This window comes from Mustelus asterias, chromosome 19 (assembly GCF_964213995.1).
Source record: "Mustelus asterias chromosome 19, sMusAst1.hap1.1, whole genome shotgun sequence".
In the NCBI taxonomy this organism is placed as follows: Eukaryota; Metazoa; Chordata; class Chondrichthyes; order Carcharhiniformes; family Triakidae; genus Mustelus; species Mustelus asterias.
In genome coordinates this window covers 43095951-43117353 of record NC_135819.1, presented here as the reverse complement: position 1 = coordinate 43117353, position 21403 = coordinate 43095951, and the positions used below count along the sequence as shown (strand labels likewise).

The following is a 21403-nucleotide window of genomic DNA, read 5'->3' as shown; positions in this document are numbered from 1 at the left end:
AAATTCAAAAACACACCATCAAAATATTATAAAGATATTTATTTATCATTCCTTTAAATCATGGGAAGACAAGCTAGGAAACAAGTTTTATCCCAAATTTCAAATGTGTTTCTGACATATTCGTGCATATTAATCTAAGGAGTACCAGGTTGCCCTGTTAACGTTTATGACCAAATGGAAAACATGCTGCATTTATGACAGAAACATCCAAGAATTTAAAACAGCTAAACATTTTCTAATAAAACATACTTTAGTGGAACTTCCTTTACACAAATGCATAATTTTCTACCTGGTGTGCCCTCAGAGCTCTTGATTCCCATTCTGCAGCAGTATTGAGCAATGCCATAATCAGCAATTTTGGCAATTATAGCAGAGTTAGGATTCAAACTGAACAACAGTACATTGTGAGGCTTCATATCCCTATATATTATCATTGATGAATGGAGATATCTGTCAAAAAAGATAAACAACACAGCTAAGGGCAAAACGTAAACAAGCATTTGACAAATTATCTGGGAGTGATGAAGCAACAACATAACTGGTAGATTTGGATGTAGTCATTAACCATGAGGAACCCATGGTTTATAGTCAGTGCCTGAGCTTTGGCCCAAGATTGTGCTAAAGTTTGGAAGTCACTATGTCACTCATTATTAGTTATCATTTTATAAAGATGTTTATTTGTATGACCAATGATTTTCAGTGCAAGAAGGCAGTAGCTCAAGGATTAATTGCTTGGGTATGATTACCAAGGAGCAATCTGAAGACATACTAATCCCATATCTTGTGTATTTCATGGTTACCGTATACCATCACATATAGTGTAGAAAGAAATGTTTAAGAAACACCATCAAAAACAAAGATATCCGTTTTCTAAAAGTTCAGCTCTATTCTAAAAGAAGTACTATGAAATGGTCATCAGGAGTCTAAAAAATATTGACAACCTTCAACTACTTTGTTATTGATAAATACTTCGATAACTGGCATTTTTATACCACTCTTCAAGTACAGAAAGTTTTAGCTGTAATGTAAGTTTTCTTGCGGTGACAGACTTAACAAATTAAAATGAAATCTAATGTTACAATAGTTTGGATTTTCCTCCAAAATCTGTGGGTGCTCACAATAAGAAGCTGCAATGTTTTCAATTATAGCTACCTTAAGCCATCAGCCACATGTAATGCAATCCGATGTTGAAGTGTTCGATTAAGGTGGTCTTTCTCAAGGTTCAACAAGAGATCCAGGGAACCTTTTGGTGCTAATTCCATTACCAACATCCGAGGTCGAAAGTCAGCCGCCAATAGAGACACCAAACTGGGATGATGCAGATAACTAAGAACTGCAAGTTCCTGATTATTATAGAATTGAAGTTTATTAATTCTCCATAGATAAAAACAATAGGGAAGAGTTTTCATTTTGGGTGTGATTGGTGATCGAGTGCAAATTAAACTCAAATTTGCAGTGGTTTTGGGAAGTGTTTTCCTTTAATTTTCTACTTAAATTCATATCGGCGACTGTAAAAGCCTCCATGAAACAGCTCCCTTTCAAAATTCATTGATAAGAAAGCCCCAGATGTTTGGCAAAAGCTTGTATCATATTACATCTGTGGCATGATCTTGGGATGAAAATGTAATGTTATAAGCAACACAACCAACATGCAATATACTTGAAGATGCACAGAGCAGTGCTGGAATATTCTGGCTGTTCATGCTGGCAGGATCTTGCAGTCCTGCCAAAGACATGCCCCCGCTGTGGGTTTCAGTGCCGCGAGGGGTATATTCAATGGGAAATCAATGACAACAGCAGAACCAAAAGATCCTGTCGTCGGCCAATGGTAGACTGCCTCTCACTGTCATGAAACACATGGTGGGTTGCACGGTAAATCCCGCCCCAGGTCTCGGGCATGCTCAGTCATGTCGAGAACATGCAAAGATTATTAAAGTAGCTCCAGAGTGTGGAAACAGATTTTGTAAATCAAGACACTAACAACTCCGTGGAGAAACTGATTTTTAATTCAGAAACGGGTTGGAGGAAAGTATAAAATTGTAAATTCCAATTCGGGTAATTTGAAAGTAAAACTATATGTAACATGACTAACCAAATTTATTTTCAAGTCTGGATAATGACTGTGCTACATTTAGCATGCAATCACTGCCATAACATTTTTGGATCATATGTTATGTAAAACAAGTGGGTGAAATTTTGCATGTCTTTTAAAAAGTGTTTAGGCAGTTACATGGGTAAGATGGGTACAGAGGGATATGGGCCAAATGTGGGCAATTGGGACTAGTTCAGGGTTTTAAAAACAAAAAGGCGGCATGGACAAGTTGGGCTGAAGGGCCTGTTTCCATGCTCTAAACCTCTATGACTTTATGACAGAATCCACTTAGATAAATGATCCTGATAAATGAATTAGTGTTGGCCTGAAATACCGTCAGTTTCCATGAGAGGGACTGTTAGCAGAGAATCAACCAAATGCAGCTGCTATTGATTTATTTTTATATTAATTTAACTGTATCCAGTGAATTTTTATTTGAAACTGATATAACAAGCATTTTGATTATCCCCTTGAACTGGAGAGAGCTTGTAAAAAGATCTTGAGTGTAGAGAGAATACCACTGTAAAATTATTTGTCTTTCAACTTCAAAGTTAGAGAGATCTGACAATTATAGGATGACAATGTTTCTCTAAAGTTGAAGATGGTTGTTTGATACATAATGGCTATGCACTAAAGCCACACTAAAAGGCGACATCATTCAAAATGATGATGGCATAATGTGATGGAAAGGTAACAAGTGACCAAGAATTTTAAAATGCCTTTGATGGTTTGTAACTTGTTTCATCCTAAGGATTTGATTGACAAATCAATCAGGATATGAAAGTCATTGACAGGGGATATGAAAAGAATGAAAAGAGCAATAGGTAACAAAAACACCGACAAATTGGAAACAAGAATTATATAGTCAGTGCCATAAGATAGACCTCAGAATCTGATGAGGTCTCATCAGCCAACCATTTTGCTGTTAACCTGTGGATTCTCGAAAATAAAAACTAATTGGTGCTATTGTTAACAGTATGTTTAATTACGAGGAGGAACTTATAGTTTCAGTGCCCATAAGCAGTTTATTTGGACTGGTAATCAGGAGACACCAAGACATGGAAAATTTGGCATCTGCTAAGTATTGTGTGAATAATCACAGTGGTACATTGCAAGAAAAGAAGAACTAAAATGAGGTAACTTCATAGAAGCAGAAAAATAGAAATCAAGAGGGAAGCAATTTCAATTTTTAAAAATATTTTACATTAAAAGTACTCCTCTTACAATTCCTATGAAATCCAATTTTTATTACATACTTGTCTCAGAAGACGATGTAGGTGCATTTGTGACACATGCTTGTTAAAAATTTTAACAGCCACTTCTTTACATTTGTAACTTGCGCGATAGACAGATGCAAACCCTCCATCACCTTGAAAATAAAAGAAAGTTGTAGTTGACATTTTACCAAGGAAGTCCTTTCAAATCAATATTTTAATACAATGTGCTCATCAATTCCCCAAAAAAGCCCACTTAGGTATGTATTTGAGAAGAAGATAATCAAGTTCAGGATTCATTCATTAATGAGATAGAAACTGTTCCAGTATGAAAAAAAGAATTCAAGTAAACCTAATGATCTGCTCAGTCTGCTCTGATATTCACTATGTAAAAGATTCCAGTTAATTTGCAGTGCAAACATTTTCAACAATATTTTGTTAATATAAATCAGATTAGAAATTAGTTGTTTAGGTTTGTCACATCATTGCACCTACTAAATACATAATCAGACTTTTCATTGCTAAGGTGATTCAGCCATTTAATAAGTTACAACAGAAAGAATGAAACCATAAAAATCATCTGAATTAAATTTTACCCAGCAAACAATCCGGTGTTTGTTCAAGCTTAAGGTGGTTAACATCCAGCATAATGTTCCTGGGTAGGTCAACCAGTACAAGATCTGGTGCAACTCGCGAAATGGAAATTTTGTTGCTTCTGTCAGTGTGACAAGTCAAAAAATCCCCTGAAAAGAAAGCACAAAAGTAGCTAAATATAGTTACATATGCCTTTTACCTCATTAATTTAACCATTTTCTCTCCCACTTCTACATCGACTCTTGCTAAGGTATGGTTGAGAACAGATGTTCAAGTTCTGTGCACAGGAACATAAACTAATCTTAGAAATTTGTTTTCCATTTAAACGATTCATACTTAACATATAGCGAGAGTGATAATGGCATTAGAACTTTTTCAAGGCACTGAAGAGCCAATTTTCAGCTTAAGATCCAAGTGCTTGGAACTGGAATGCTATTAAGGCCCTGGGTGCAATGTCCACATATTTCTTAATGTAATGGTGAAGTTGCCCGATTTTGCTGAGTGCAGGTACACATAATGGTGAGGTGGTGGGGGAGGGATCTATTGGCTGTGGGCCACTCAAACTCTATAAATTTCTTGTTTTGTTTCACACACAGACAGGTAGCTTTGTGTAATTTCACCGAATTTGTACCTAATTCCTAAAGTATGCCTGGTGCTTCTCCTGGCATGCCTTCTACAGTCCACATTGGGCAGAGTTGGTCTAATTTTCAGTTAATTGAGCAGGATATTTTAAGTTAATCTGTATGTAATGATAAAAGAAGTGCCTGAAATTTTTGAGGCAGGAGATAAGGCTCTCAGGCCAAGAAGAAAATAACCAATGAAATTAGTTATATTCTGGCTTGGCATTTTGGGGAATTGTTAGAACCAGGAACTGCAGAAAAGAGCAGGAGGAATGCCATGGAAATTACAGACTAGTGAACCTGACATCGGTTATGAAGGAAATGTTAGGGTTTATCCTGAAGAAGGGTGTTGTAAAACACCACAGGAAGAATCAAGCAATTAAGGCACACCCCACTCAATAGGTAGAATCTTATCAAGGTGATGGGGTCTCAGTTGAAGGCTGAAGAGCACAGCTCCTTTGTGGAAGGCCTGCCGAAATATGAGCCAATCAGGCAAAGAACAGGCCACTGGCATGCCTTTCTATGGGATCAGACCATCAAAGGGGTGAAGACCTGCCCACTGAGAACTACCAGCAAATCAGAAGCTAGCAGATCTTTTACTCAACAGTACTACTGGGAGATGTCAGCTGCTGCTAGCACATCCACTGAAGGCCCAAGATTGTGCACAACCCAGGCCAGAGGAAATGATAGCAGAAGAGATTTTGCTGGGTGCGAGTCAGGAAGGAGAGGGGTGTAAGGGGTCAGCAGCATGGGCAGGTGGCTGGCTCTTGGTGTTCCCTCATTTCCAATATCAGGTTGCTCAATCAAGCGTGAAGTGCCTTTGAACAAGGGAATCCCTGGGAGACCACAAGCAACCAACATATGTTTGCTTGTCATGCTTCCTGCTTGGCGACAGGCCTGCCCATCACTATCTTAATAACAGCAACAACCAAATGAGGCTTTTAGGTGGGTATCAAGGGCCTCAATCATCAGTGGGGCAGGTAGGATATGGACTGCCATGGACTTAGTCAGGATGGAGGTGGGAAAATGGTGGAGCTCCCACACTCTATCATCCTGCCTGAGTAAATGCACTCCAAGGTTCCAAACTCACCACAGCAGATGGCATAAATTATCATTCAATGGCTTGAGAGGGGAAGAGATAATCTTGATGAACCTATGAGGAGATATCATTGCTTTTGGATAAAATTAGCTCAATGGGGAAAGTCTCAGAACTGTCAAAAATTGCTGGGGATAATTTGAAGAGAGAACAGTATCTATTTGGAAGTTAGGTTGAGAAATGGCTATAAAATTCAACAAGTATAACACAGAATACACAGCATAAAGAAGGCCATTTAGCCCAGACAGTCCATGCCAAAGGTTTTGCTCCACTTGAACTTCCCTCCTGCTCTAACTCCATCAGTGGAACACACTGTTTCATTCTCCCACATATGCTTATCTAGTTTCCTTCAAACGCATCTATACTATTCACCTTAACTACTCTCCATGGTACCAAATGCCATGTTCTCATCTTTTCTCCTGAATTTCTTATTGGATTTATTAGAGGAATAATGCTACAACTCTAGCTGTAGCAGCAGGGGATACTGAAACCCCTGCTTATTAAAGGGTTTTTAAAACAAAGTAATCTAGTCTAAAATAGGGACTATAATGTCCCTTATAAATATCAAAGATATCACAATGTGCCTCCCACATATATTGTACGAAGATATTGCCTTAACCACATATATAATAATAATGAATTTTTAACAAGTATTGTAACTTTGAAATGTAGTTTTAAAGGTGTTCATGAGCTTTGTTCCCACAGCATAATGGGAAAAAGCAGAACCAGACAGGCCACATTCAAATGGAATAATGAAGTATAGAACTTAATCAGTGAGAGGCTTTGGATATAAGATCCGGTAAGATATTTGATAATGGAATGAATAGAAGGATTCAACTGCTAATTAAAATGAATAGCAGCATTTTGCTCCTCATTTGGCCTGATAAGATATAGTAAGAGTTTTAACATCTTGTCTGCTTAGATAAGATATAGCCAGTTAGACAGGGTGACTCCCTCATATGCAGGTGGCGGGCAAACCTCAGGCCTGTCAGACATGCATAAGCAGGTTACTAAGCAATGGAGGAAAGATTTTTGGGTCCAAATAGCCAATTATGCCAGGGGGTAGAATGCCGTTGGCCAAAGTAGGTAATGTGTAAAAATGTAATTGGATCATCCAGTTTGTATGATAGATTAGGCAGGGAATACGCATCTTCCAAAACAGTACATCAGATGTGTTCATGTGATGTAATTTTAGAGAGAAGTTGGAATCCATCCAGCATCTCTCTCACAGTGCATATTGGTCAAATAAATAAAACTTTTGACTGCATACTGTCTCCCCCAAGTTTTGTATGAGCTGAATTTGGCTCATGCAGGACCCCCAGAGGGAAGCCCTCAGAAAATTCCTCGAACATTTGCTTATATTGATTCCCCCAGCTTTTGCTCTTCCTCAGTAGAGCAAGAATCTCAATGGGGTAATTTTTCCAGTCCCATTGGCTGCAGGAATTGTCTCAGGGCTGGTGGGACCAGGAAGTCCTGCTCACTTCGTGTATACTTTATGAAAACCTTTTACAATTTTAAAAACTGCTAGTTAGTCATACAGTATTCTCTTTTCAATATAAATAAGACCTAGCCTGTTCATCCTTTCTTGATATGATTAACCTCATAGTTCGGTATCATCCATGTGTCCTTTATTGTGCAGTAAGAAGTCTCACAACACCAGGTTAAAGTCCAACAGGTTTTTTGGTAGCACAAGCTTTTTTGTACCCTCTCCAATGCTTCTATATCCTTTTAATGATACGACAACCAAAATTGTACACAGCACTCCAAGTGGAGTTTAACCAATGGCCAAGTCCAAATAAAGTTTAGCATAACTTCACTACTGTTCAGTTCTATCCCCATAGAAATAAATTCGAATGCTTGGTTTGTTTCACATAGAGCTTTATCGATTTGTGTCACAACTTATAGTGATTTATGTATTTGTCCTCCCAGTTTCATTTATTCCTCTACCCCATTTAGATTCTTATTTCCAAGTAACATGGGACCTTATAAAATATCAAGGTTTGGGAATTAATGATTAACTAAAAGCACTTAGTGTGCAGCAGCAGTAAGGTGGGTAAATAGATTGGTTATTTAGTTAATTATTCTATTCCAGAACCTTCATTTCTTTCTGATTTTCATCGTTTTTTGATTTAATTTCAGTTTGATTTATGCTGGGAGCAGCCCAGTGCAGTGCACAGAAAACAGTCATCAGTGCATTTCATAAACTTGATGCATTATTTACCAGTGAAGAGATTTCATTGCTGATATCATCATTACTGCAGATTGAGTTATGGAGTCATACAGCACAGAAAAGGCCCCTTGACCCATCAAGTCTGCACCAACAACTAAAGGCACACTAATCCCAGTTTTCTTCAGGTGTCCTATATCCTTAAAACATCATAACTATGTTTCAAGTGCTCATCCAAATATTTTTTAAAGGTTATAAGGTTTCCATAAATCCAAATAAATAATTCACAATCAACTGAAACTGTCTTATGAAACAACAACTATTAAATTACATTTTAAATAGTACAAATTATATTACACAGTTTGCCTCACTATTGTTATCATAAATCAGCTATGCGCAATAATAGTATTACATTTAACATCTTGCTTGGAATACATGATAATTTAAATGCATTTAAGCCAATAGACTTCACTTCTGTGCAAAATACTTTGTTAACTTAATTATCATTTCAAATTGCTTCCACCAGTTATTACATTTCAGTGGTACAGTTCTAAAATTGAAAATGTTCTCTTCAAGCACAATACAAGTTCAGAATGGAACGATTTATGATTGTGCTATGTATGCTTGTCACAATTGAAATGTGAAGAATTATACTTCATTGAAATCCTATTGTCAGTGCTAATTATCAAGATATAATTAATCACACAGAAATAAGTACCTTCTTTAGCTATATCTAGCAAGTCATCTAGTAGAATCTGCTGGCATTCTTGACCATCATCAAAGCTATACGTGGCATACTTCTTCAAAAGAGTGCCTCCTTCGCCACTTATATCCGTCTCCAATAGCCCTGGAAACCACTCTTCCATCAGAGAATCAATATGATCTACAATCTGGCCCAATAAAATGAACCCTGCTCGTTTTTATGCAACGAAAACAGAACAGAATTTTATGAATGCAGAAGGAGTAAATGGATTAATTTTAAACGTAACTCACAAGGACTCCTTAAAAACATCGTGCTATGTTTCTGATGCTTGTTCGTAGCTCTTTACTTTGTACTCAAACCCTACCAGCACAGGTAACAAGACTAGGGGCGGCACGGTAGCAGTGTTTAGCACTGCTGCTTCACAGTGCCAGGGACCTGGGTTCGAGAACAATTATAGGGATGGGCAACAAATGTTGGCTTTGCCTTCACACCCACTGAAAGGTCAACATGTATTCCTTTACCAACATCACTAAAGCATATTATCCAGTCACATTGGGCAGCACGGTAGCACAGTGGTTAGCACTGCTGCTTCACAGTGCCAGGGACCCTGGGTTCGATTCCTGGCTTGGGTCACTGTCTGTTTGCACGTTCCCCCCATGTCTATGTGGGTTTCCTCCAGGTGCTCCGGTTTCCTCCCACATTCTGAAAGATGTGCTGGTTAGGTGCATTGACCCGAACAGGTGCCGGATTGTGGCAACTAAGGGAATTTCACAGTAACTTCATTGCAATGTTAATGTAAGCCTTACTTTTGACTAATAAATAAACTTTATTTAAATGCAAAGTCAAAATCTCCAACAAGTACCTCAAAATCTCTTAAGGGAAGTCTCAGAAAGAAAACCAATTGGATAGCACAGTTACTTACTTTCTGACTGCAACTGCCCTCGCAACAGCTCAGCAGAAAATTGTATACTTTGTCTACATAATGCTAGCTTGTACATCTAACTGGAACTGGATAAACATTAGCTATAGATTCATCCCTTTAGCCATCCCTGACCAAAAGAAAAAAATGAATGAAGCATTGGAAAGTAGGGATTTACCTTTTCTGCAGCATGGAACAGTTATTTTGAGAGTACTCTGTGGTTTATTGTCAAGTACAGCAGAGTCTACCAGGCAGTAGGCTTCTGGAGACCAGATAAGATAGATGCCCTGTCTCCAATATGTCTTATTAGCACGTAAAGGTTTTTCTCCACCTGAAAAAAACAGTTTGTTTCCACTATGTATCTTAATTCTTTGATGTATTAATCATTCCTATCCATACAGTAAAAAATAACTTTTAAATTGTATTTATTGCATTCTATTAGCAGTTTCCAGTCAGCTCTTTATTCATTGATATGCAATTGCTATGCTGCATTAACAACATAATTTAATCCAGAATATTTAGCATTGCATTTCCAATGTATTTGATAGTTGTAATAACATGGGTATCAAGCTAAAAATATTAACAAAAGTCAATATTCTCAACATTATGGATCAAATCAAATGTTAAAATACCAGCAGTAAAGGAAGGGAATGCTGTAGTGAGGATAAAATATTAATATTAAAAATGTTTCAACAAATTTGTTGCAGAGGTAATACTAAAAGGAACAACTGGAATTCTGTAACAATCAAAGGGGTTTTGATTATTCAATTGTTGCACAGCACTCCCCCATGACTGGCATCCTGTCATTGGACTCAAAAATCAATATTCTTCACCACTAATAGATATTGGCTGCATGTTTATGCCATCTACAGGACACACTGTAACCACTCACCAAACTTAAAACAAAAACGCTTGATTTCTCCGGTGACCTGCATCACCAATGTCCACAGGAGCAATACAATGGGAACATCATTGTCCACTCCAGTTCCACTCCAGTCAATAAACAGCCTCTTTAGGAAGAAACTGGTTAACAGTACTGAAATTCAATTTGGAAGTACTTTCTCACAGAGAAACAAAATTCTTAGTGCAAGATAACGTGATTCCCAAGTACCCTTGGGTGTTTAGTGAAACCAGCACAAAGCGATTCAAGACCTGTGTATTGGTCCACAGGAATACAAGACCAATTTAATTGCAGGGCTCATCCAGTACCCTATATCTTAAAAAGGGAGAGTAGGGAAAGAATTGTAAAGACTTCAAACTGACAACATTATCTCTAAATTAGAACAGAGTAATTGAGTTACTCCATTAGCGGTAGAACCAAAGTCAGATAGCAAGACTACGTGTGAATTATAAGATAATTAGGTACTGGAATATTACCTGATACTTTGCTAAACATGGAGAATGTGTTCAAGAGACCAAACCTTTTTCAAATTTAGATCTGACAAATGCCTATCTACAACCTCAGTTTGATGATGTCTAAATCATATCTAACTTTTAATAAACACATGAGTCTATTTCAGTTTCATAGGCTGCCATTTGGTGTTTCTTCAGCCCCTTGCATTTTCCAAGGGGTGATAAACAAAATTTTGCAATGAATTCAGCCATTTGGATGATACATATTTCAGCTCCAAGCAGGAAGGCCGCCTATGACGACAAGTTGAATAAGGACTCAAACGTTTGGAAAAACATTGAGTTCAGGTGAAGGCATATATATGTGTTTTTTGGGGTCTTAAGTACCATTCTTTATGCATAAGAATGAGGTGCTAATTGATAATGGTTGTGTTATGTGGGGAGCCAGAGTTATAATTCATGAAAAGTGCAAACCACAGTTCCTGTAGATCTTCATGATCAACAACTGGGAATGAACTAGATAAATGGTCCAATGAGAACCTATATTTAGTTGCCTGGTTTCGATAAGATCATAGGAGACAAGAACAGTGTACAACATGCCAAGCTGGAGAAAAGAAGCTATCATCAATATCTTAGCAACCATGGAAGTGAAGGGTAAAAGCTACTTATAGTGACTGATAGCCAACTGAAGTGGATTGAGGGGTTTTCAATGAATCAAACAACAACTAGCAAAGCTCTGGATATCTTGTGTTGTTTATTTGCTGTTTATGGATTCCCAGCTGAAATTGTATCTGACAATGGACCTTAATTTTGATTAGAAGAGTTTTCAAGTTTCATGAGAATGAATGGGGTTAAACACAATAGAGTTCCACCATATCATACTGCTGCAATTGAGGCAGCAGAGAACAAAGTACAAATTGATCAGCATGCTCTTGTTAAACTAACGCCAGATACAATTTGGTAGAAACATCAGATGTCATTCAATCACAAACTGGCAATTATTTTGTACATTTATCATAACTTACCTCGCACCACTACTGGCAGAACTCCAGCTGAATTGCTACTTAGAAGACAGCCTAGAACAAGGTTTTCGTTGCTGAAACCACATTCAGCACAGTGAGTAAACAAGAAACAATCAAAGCAGAGAGTCATGATAGAAATAGAGTGAAAGGAAGAAGTCTGAGGTTGAAGCAGAGATCAAGGTGAAAGAATCTCATCATAAGCAGGTGAAGTAGTTACCAAGAAGGTTTGTGAAAATATATGTGAGCCTCGCACATATTTGATCAGGATGTTTGGTAGTGAAAAGGTTAGATTTGTATTTCTAGATCATATTTTATCTTCAGCGATTCATAAAGAAGAAAGGAGCTCTAAAGAATCAAAAGAGTCTGATGAAATGGAGAGCTGGTGTATGAGTAGAGTAGCAACCGTTACTTCAAATCAAGTTATGCCTGAAATCGGTTCAGATCCAACTGAGAGACAAACAGACATGTCTGATGAAGTGGAAGATTCAATTTAAGGTCCTTGTTGGAGAAAATATTCTCCTCAGACTCAGATCCTTCCCTAAATTCTGGAAGCTTGGATGAAGATGGGAAGTATCACTTTAAGAATAGGTAACGGGTGGTTATGTTGGCTTTCTAAATAAATGAAAAACAATAAATTTTTGCAAGTCGCATGGAATTTGATCTTGTCTCATTTTTTCATTAAGGAGGGAGCAGTTTAAAAGCACCCTCTTGGGGCCATTTGTGCGCTGATATATTTTGTTACACTGGAATGAAGTCGTTTTCAGTTAGGTTTTTTGAACTCCATGTGCTGTACACAGTCTCTTTTCTGTCCTGCAAAGATATCAGATATTAAGGGGGCGATTTTCCAACCTTGCCGCACCTGGCACAGATCACGCCAATCCCAGAAAATTATGTGCAGGCCTAATAATCAGTTCCGTGCCCAATGCCAAACAGTTTACAATCGTCCCAGCCCCTTTCTACTGGCATAAATCAGATTGCGTACTTGCATGAGGTTGACTGGATTTCAATCTCATTAGCGAGTTCGGCACGCAAACATCCCACTCTCAGAACGTTGTCAACTCTCTGGCAGGACTTCACAAAGGCACAAATCACTACTGGTCTCTACAAGTGGTTACCAGGGGCGATGGCCACTCCGGAAGGCTCGGAGGATATTGAAGCCCCAGGGTGATCAGGGTCACGGCCGACATTGCCCACTGCACACTGTGGCAGTGCCCACCAGACACTGTGGCAGTGCTAGTTGAGTACAGCCAGTGTGCCGGGACAGTACCAAGGAGGTTGGGCCTGAATTGGGGCTATAATGGGAGGGCATCCCAGGGGTCATGCTGGGGGGTTGGTTGTTGGGGAGGAGAGGGTGGGGGGGGGGGGGAGGGAGAGAGAGAGAGATAGAGAGAGAGGGGGGGTGCTCTCCGATGACGGAAATCCATGTCTGGGAGGGAGTGGAACATGCCGCAGATGAGGGTGGGAGATTGTTGATTTCCATGGGGATGGGGGTCTCCCAGAGCTCTGAGATCCTGGTGCCCTTGCAAAATGATGCCCGAGCTCTCCGCAGCCAACACACTAGCATGTTTAGGCACCGCCCCCCTCAGTGTTAGACAATTGCGGTCCGGAGTGTACCTGAAGGACCAGCACAGGGTGCTCTGGTATTCTCACTGTTTGACACTTTGTTCTTTTTTTGAAAGATTCTGCCCTATATCTTTCAAATAAGTCATTAACTATTTGATGAAAAAAAGGTTTGACTGACAATTACCTTGTCTACGAAGCATATAAGAAGAAACTTCCAGTAACCTGTTGATAAGTCTGGACCAGAATCCCATTGGAAAATATGGCATCTCGTAAAGCCTTTCAATCAATTCAGAGTTTTCACAATGTGGGAGTTCAATTACAGGTCTCTGATCAGGTAAGCTGAGAAAAATAAAATTAATTAAAATGTGTGATAAAAGCTTTACGATCTCATGCAGTAAGTGTGTTGAAAGCCATCTTTAAAAATAAAGCAACTGGTGTAACAATTACTTAGCTGCACAAGTAAGCATCTAGAATTTGGTTATGAATCTGATTAAAGTTTTAAAAAGTAGTTAGGTGACAGATAGGAAACTACTCAAAGAGTACCATAATATAATTCTTCTGATCACAAATATCAATAAAGAATTAACTAGACAATTACTTATTTTCAAGACTATAATGCAAAACCACACTAAAAACATAAGACAGGCTAATAGGCTGGAGGAAGTAGAAGTTCGGAGGGAGGATGTACTAGCAGTTTTGAATAAACTGAAGGTCAATAAGTCCCCTGGGCCTGATGAAATATATCCTCGGATTCTTTGGGAGGCAAGGGATGAGATTGCAGAGCCTTTGGCTTTGATCTTTGGGTCCTCACTGTCCACGGGGATGGTTGTCATGATGTGGAGATGCCGGCGTTGGACTGGGGTGAACACAGTAAGAAGTCTCACAACACCAGGTTAAAGTCCAACAGGTTTATTTGGTAGCAAATACTATAAGCTTTCGGAGCGCTGCTCCTTCGTCAGATGGAGTGGAAATGTGCTCTCAAACAGTGCACAAAATCAAGTTACAGAATACTGATTAGAATGCGAATCCCTACAGCCAGCCAGGTCTTAAAGGTACAGACAATGTGGGTGGAGGGAGCATTAAACACAGGTTAAAGAGATGTGTATTGTCTCCAGACAGAACAGCTAATGAGATTCTGCAAGTCCAGGGGGCAAGCTGTGGGGGTTACTGATAATGTGACATAAATCCAACATCCCGGTTTAGGCCGTCTTCATGTGTGCGGAACTTGTCTATCAGTTTCTGCTCAGCAACTCTGCGCTGTCGTGTGTCATGAAGGCCGCCTTGGAGAACGCTTACCTGAAGATCCAAGGCTGAACGCCCGTGACTGCTGAAGTGCTCCCCCACAGGGAGAGAACAGTCTTGCCTGGTGATTGTCGAGCGGTGTTCATTTATCCGTTGTCGTAGCGTCTGCATGGTTTCCCCAATGTACCCGTGCCTCGGGACATCCTTGCCTGCAGCGTATCAGGTAGACAATGTTGGCCGAGTTGCAAGAGTAGGAAGCGTGTACCTGGTGGATGGTGTTCTCACGTGAGATGATGGCATCCGTGTCGATGATCCGGCATGTCTTGCAGAGGTTGCTGTGGCAGGGTTGTGTGGTGTCGTGGTCACTGTTCTCCTGAAGGCTGGGTAGTTTGCTGCGGACAATGGTCTGTTTGAGGTTGCGTGGTTGTTTGAAGGCAAGAAGTGGGGGTGTGGGGATGGCCTTGGCGAGATGTTCGTCTTCATCAATGACATGTTGAAGGCTCTGGAGGAGATGCCGTAGCTTCTCTGCTCCGGGGAAGTACTGGACGTTGAAGGGTACTCTGTCCACCGTGTCCCGTGTTTGTCTTCTGAGGAGGTCGGTGCGGTTTTTCGCTGTGGCGCGTCAGAACTGTTGATCGATGAGTCGAGCGCCATATCCTGTTCTTATGAGGGCACTGAGTTTCTGTAGGAAGTCCGTAGTGTCGCGACAAAAGCTGGGGGATCGCAACAGACACCTCCACATGCTGAAAGATGCCCTCATAAGAACAGGATATGGCGTTCGACTCACCGATCAACAGTTCCGACGTGCCACAGCGAAAAACCGCACCGACCTCCTCAGAAGACAAACACGGGACACAGTGGACAGAGTACCCTTCGTCGTCCAGTACTTCCCCGGAGCGGAGAAGCTACGGCATCTCCTCCGGAGCCTTCAACATGTCATTGATGAAGACGAACATCTCGCCAAGGCCATCCCCACACCCCCACTTCTTGCCTTCAAACAACCACGCAACCTCAAACAGACCATTGTCCGCAGCAAACTACCCAGCCTTCAGGAGAACAGTGACCACGACACCACACAACCCTGCCACAGCAACCTCTGCAAGACGTGCCGGATCATCGACATGGATGCCATCATCTCACGTGAGAACACCATCCACCAGGTACACGCTTCCTACTCTTGCAACTCGGCCAACATTGTCTACCTGATACGCTGCAGGAAAGGATGTCCCAAGGCATGGTACATTGGGGAAACCATGCAGACGCTACGACAACGGATAAATGAACACCGCTCGACAATCACCAGGCAAGACTGTTCTCTTCCTGTGGGGGAGCACTTCAGCAGTCACGGGCATTCAGCCTTGGATCTTCAGGTAAGCGTTCTCCAAGGCGGCCTTCACGACACACGACAGCGCAGAGTCGCTGAGCAGAAACTGATAGACAAGTTCCGCACACATGGGGACGGCCTAAACCGGGATGTTGGATTTATGTCACATTATCAGTAACCCCCACAGCTTGCCCCCTGGACTTGCAGAATCTCACTAGCTGTTCTGTCTGGAGACAATACACATCTCTTTAACCTGTGTTGAATGCTCCCTCCACCCACATTGTCTGTACCTTTAAGACCTGGCTGGCTGTAGGGATTTGCATTCTAATCAGTATTCTGTAACTTGATTTTGTGCACTGTTTGAGAACACATTTCCACTCCATCTGACGAAGGAGCAGCGCTCCGAAAGCTTATGGTATTTGCTACCAAATAAACCTGTTGGACTTTAACCTGGTGTTGTGAGACTTCTTACTGATCGAAGACAGAGGGTGGTGGTGGATGGAAAATTTTCGGACTGGAGGCAGGTTGCTAGCGGAGTGCCACAGGGATCAGTGCTTGGTCCTCTGCAATTTGTGATTTTTATTAATGACCTAGAGGAGGGGGCTGAAGGGTGTATCAGTAAATTTGCTGATGACACCAAGATTGGTGGAGTAGTGGATGAGGTGAAGGGCTGTTGTAGACTGCAAAGAGACATAGATAGGATGCAAAGCTGGGCTGAAAAATGGCAGATGGAGTTTAACCCTGATAAATGTGAGGTGATTCATTTTGGTAGGACAAATTTAAATGTGGATTACAGGGTCAAAGGTAGGGTTCTGAAGACTGTGGAGGAACAGAGAGATCTTGGGGTCCATATCCACAGATCTCTGAAGGTTGCCACTCAAGTGGGTAGAGCTGTGAAGAAGGCCTATAGTGTGTTAGCTTTTATTAACAGGGGGTTGGAGTTAAGAGCCGTGGGGTTATGCTACAACTGTACAGGACCTTGGTGAGACCACATTTGGAATATTGTGTGCAGTTCTGGTTATCTCACTATAAGAAGGATGTGGAAGCGCTGGAAAGAGTGCAAAGGAGATTTACCAGGATGCTGCCTGGTTTGGAGGGTAGGTCTTATGAGGAAAGGTTGAGGGAGCTAGAGCTGTTCTCTCTGGAGCGGAGGAGGTCGAGGGGAGACTTAATAGAGGTTATAAAATGATGAAGGGGATAGATAGAGTGAACGTTCAAAGACGATTCTCTCGGGTGGATGGAGCTATTACAAGGGGGCATAACTGTAGGGTTCATGGTGGGAGATAAAGGAAGGATGTCCGAGGTAGGTTCTTTACGCAGAGAGTGGTTGGGGTGTGGAATGGACTGCCTGCAGTGATAGTGGAGTCAGACACTTTAGGAACATTTAAGCGGTTATTGGATAGGCACATGGAGCACACCAGGATGATAGGGAGTGGGATAGCTTGATCTTGGTTCCAGATAAAGCTTGGCACAACATCGTGGGCCGAAGGGCCTGTTCTGTGCTGTACTGTTCTATGTTCTATTGCGAATGTAACTATATGAGAACAAAGTGTGCACAAAATGTTCACATTTGTACACATAATATTCAAGCTCCTTTTAATGTTGTGGTTATATTCTTGTAACTTGACACCAAACCGCACAACCACACAAACCCCCATTATATCTGGTCTTTTTGTTCGCATAATATCCTTCGCCTTACAAATATTAATTCACGAATTCAATACTTGATGACTAATTTGATTTTATTCAAGACTTGCCTGCTTGGAATAAGTAGTTGTTCCTCTCCTAAAGGCAATGCGATTTGGAATTTTTCCAGGAGTTTTATGTATTGTGACATGTAATTCTGAGGGAAGCTGTTTTTCTGGGAGAGAAAATTCTCAACATCTGATCGGTAAATAATTCCACAAGGATGCTTTGGAAAACTTGCTGATTTGACAGTCACAATCTAATTTCAAAAAAAATGTACACAGTGATAGATATTTATAACATATTGGAACAATTACAGATGAAGTTGGTGTTTCAATTTTCAAACACATAACCAGTGAAACTTGGCGAAGATCACTATGCACTCAACCCATTGTTATGTTTCTATTGTGTTCTCTCTGGTATTTCTGACAAATTACAGTTCATGCCATATTTCATTAACCTAGTAATTCATTAACTACGCAACACTATTCAATAAACCAAAATTAAAATCAGTTATCCAGACTTTTAGGAAGTACTCAGGAATACTACAGTGTTCTACATTTTTGAAGATTGTACAATTACGAGATAATAACATGGAATGAGAAATTGTGTTCAAAAAGTTTTTTTTTTTACTTGCTCCGGTAGGTCTTACTAAACAATAAAAAAACATATGCTTTAAAAGATAATTTCGAACATAAAAAGTAGGAGCATGATTAGGCCCTCAAGAATGCTCCACCATTCAGCAAGATCATGGCGGATCTGACTGTGGTCTCAAGTCCACTTTTCTGCCCAGCTCCCATAAATGTTGGCCCACTTGTAGGTCAAAAGTTTGTTTAGCTCAGCCTTGGCTATATTCAGTGACCTAGCATGACCTCCTCTCTGGGGTAGAGAATTCCGAAGACTTGGAGGAAATTACTCCTTGACTCTGCTTTAAATGGGACACCCCTTATTTTGAAACAGTGTCCCCAAGTTCTCGATTCTCCTTGAGAAACACCCTCTTTGAGCATTTATCCAGACAAAAATTAAGCAGGAAGTACAGTCTTTTCTTTCAACCTTTGGTTAAACACTACAATAATATGAAGCTCCAGCAAATTCTCCATGCATTCATATTTTGCTGGTAGCTAACGTGACAATTTGTGACTATAGTCACATGCAAAGTTACAAAAATCACCACATCTCCTTATTTGTAAGGAATTCCACGGCATGGATTCCCCAGTTCTGCACATGGAAGGGTCCATCGCAGGCAGGAATGGAACATTTGGAGAGCCAGCCAAAAGTACATTTACTTTTGGCGGTACCAGAAAAATTCCGGCTGCGAGCAAGGCTAAAACATCCCAGCCCCAGCCCCTTCTTAAATTGGCTTTCACAACATTTTGCCAAGATTTTCTTAGAATCCAAGACCATGAAATTTTAATACGCATATATTACTGTTTGAACATCTAACAAGTGCCTCAGGTAAAGTAGCAGATGAAAGGAATCCCACAGGACTAAATAAGCTTTCACACATAACTGATTATAAGGCAAAAAAAAATGTCTGTAGGTTGTACCTGCGCCATCATCTTACAAAGCCATTGTGGATTGACAAAATAAAGATCCCAAAGGTGAAGAGCTGGATCATGAAAATGCAATAGCACACCTGCAAAATGAAAATCCACCTTTAAAATAACTCAATACTAAAAATCCTGCTTACAATGCTAAACCTTAATGAAAGGTGAACATATTACTTGACCACTGTGTGGTGCAATGTGTCATGACGCACTATGCTTGCTTTTTTTCGCTCTCAACGATGTACATCTCTTATTATACTGAGGTACTGAATTGCATGGAGCTACATGGCCAGCAGCGACCTTTTCAGTTTAAGACGACCAAAATGAACAATGGGCATTCCAGCTCAATGGAGCCAGTTGCCCCAAATAATTTATTGACCATATTTTCCCTTTTTGTAAAGTCTATTGTATATGCAAGGGTTAGTCATACAGCATCTTGATTCTCAAATGGGCATGAATGGTAAAAGTGAATGCTAGTGTATTTCACTAAATTTTCTAACCATTCTTAAATGGCAGTTAAGGAGGCACCTGGACACTCATTAACATTCTTCTTTTTCTGGTTGTGCCGTTTGTTATTTTACAACTGTTGGTGGTTATTAATGCCAAAGAAAAATGTCCCAATACGCTTCACAGATACCACAAAGAGAAATGCACACTAAGCCATAGCAATATATACCAGATGAAGTCAGCAAAAACTCAGTCAAAGAGTTGGTTTTTAAGGAGCATATTAAAAGGGGAGAGCAAAGCAGAGGGATTTAGAAAGAGAATTCTAGAGATTAGGGGCCTAAGCAACTGAAAGGAATGGCTGTCAATGGTGGGTAGAAGGGAGGAGGCCAGGGTTCAATGAATAAATAGTTTGGTGGATGATAGAGAAAAGAAGGAATGAAGCCATTTTAGGATTGAAGCACAAGCACAAAAGTTTTAAATTATAGCTGTTGGGTACCACAAATCAATTTGGGTCAGTGAGAATGGGACGCTGGACAAAACAGGGCTTGGTCTGGGGTGAAAATATGCAGCAAAGCTTTGGATGAGCTGAAGGTTATAGAGAAGTGTTTTCGAAGTGGAGGGGGTCACGCACGACCCATGGGTGGGTAGGGGGATGTTGAAAAATTGGTTGCTAAAAATGATCCCCAAAAGGTGCCTGACCTTTTTTCCCCAGTTTTCTCTCTGGGTAAATTACCATGAGGCAAAAATAAACAGGTAAGCATGCCCAGTACGTGAACCTGGCGTCAATTCACTTGGCACCAATTTTCTTTCTCTTTCTCATAAGCCAGTTGTAGATGTGGATCATTCTGTTATGCGAAAAAGTGGGCCAGAGACTAGTAAGGTAACACAGCATGGGTCATGAGGAATGGCCATTTGATAAAATTAGGTCACCAGACAAAAAGTTTGTAAAACAATGTTATAGAGGATGCAGGATGGGTAGAAATTGTAGTTGAAGTAGAACAGAAGAGCCAGGGTTGGTGAAAAGGTGCATGAAGTTTTCAGGAATAGATGGCCTGAGGGAAAGATAGTAGCAGATGATTAAGGAAGACTGAGGGTCTTCGTGATGGAGAGGATATGGGATTAGGAATTCAATTTGGGAGTCGAATAGGGAATTATGATAATGAACAGTTCAATGGCTAAGACAATGGTCAGTCAATTGTAACGGTAGGGTAGGGGCAAAAGACATTGAGCCCACCCTCACTGTCTGAATCTTGCTGGTGAGATCTCAATTTCTGGTTTTTGCCAACCCTCACTGGCATTTTAATATTAACCAACCTGCTCGCTAGATAGTGACTCCTTGCTGTATTTTTCAAACCTCACCAATGTGATGTCATGTTGGTGAGGTTTACAACAGGTTCACTCAGACATGAACCTGTTGAAGGATTCCCCCAAGGGCATAAAGGTCAATATAGCCCCCAGGGAAGAGGGACACATCTGGCACAGACTGGCACTGCCAGCTTGGCACCATGCCCACCTGGTAGTGCCAATGTGCCAGAGGCAGACCCGAGTGGGAGCCTCATGTGAGAGGGGGACATTCAATTATTTGTGCTGGGGATGTGCCAGGTGATGGCTCTGATTGCAGGAAGAGTGGACAGATGCCAGCTCTGATCATGGATGGGGGTGGGTGGGAGAGGGTGGGACAGATGCCGGTTCCGATTGCAAGGGTCGTGGAAAGAGATGCCCACCTTGATTATTGGAGGGGGTGGGGGTGGGCAGAAAAGTTCCTGAGACCTCTGTGGTGGAGTGAGGTTATTTTTTTCCCTGATTGGGGCGCCCTA

General features: G+C 40.7%; 1 protein-coding gene across 6 annotated transcripts in view; it reads right to left on the bottom strand.

Moving 5' to 3' along the window:
* lrrk2 (leucine-rich repeat kinase 2) overlaps positions 1-21403 on the bottom strand; it is a 186927-nt gene that overhangs the window by 22422 nt on the left and 143102 nt on the right. For all 6 annotated transcript variants that reach the window (XM_078235402.1, XM_078235400.1, XM_078235404.1 and 3 more), the window contains 9 exons: positions 19140-19228; positions 17664-17851; positions 13525-13679; positions 9584-9736; positions 8502-8693; positions 3903-4049; positions 3349-3461; positions 1153-1343; positions 290-450 (listed from right to left, as the gene is read on the bottom strand). In XM_078235402.1, the coding sequence (XP_078091528.1) occupies positions 290-450; positions 1153-1343; positions 3349-3461; positions 3903-4049; positions 8502-8693; positions 9584-9736; positions 13525-13679; positions 17664-17851; positions 19140-19228 (1389 nt within the window). The remainder of the gene's footprint in view (positions 1-289; positions 451-1152; positions 1344-3348; positions 3462-3902; positions 4050-8501; positions 8694-9583; positions 9737-13524; positions 13680-17663; positions 17852-19139; positions 19229-21403) is intronic.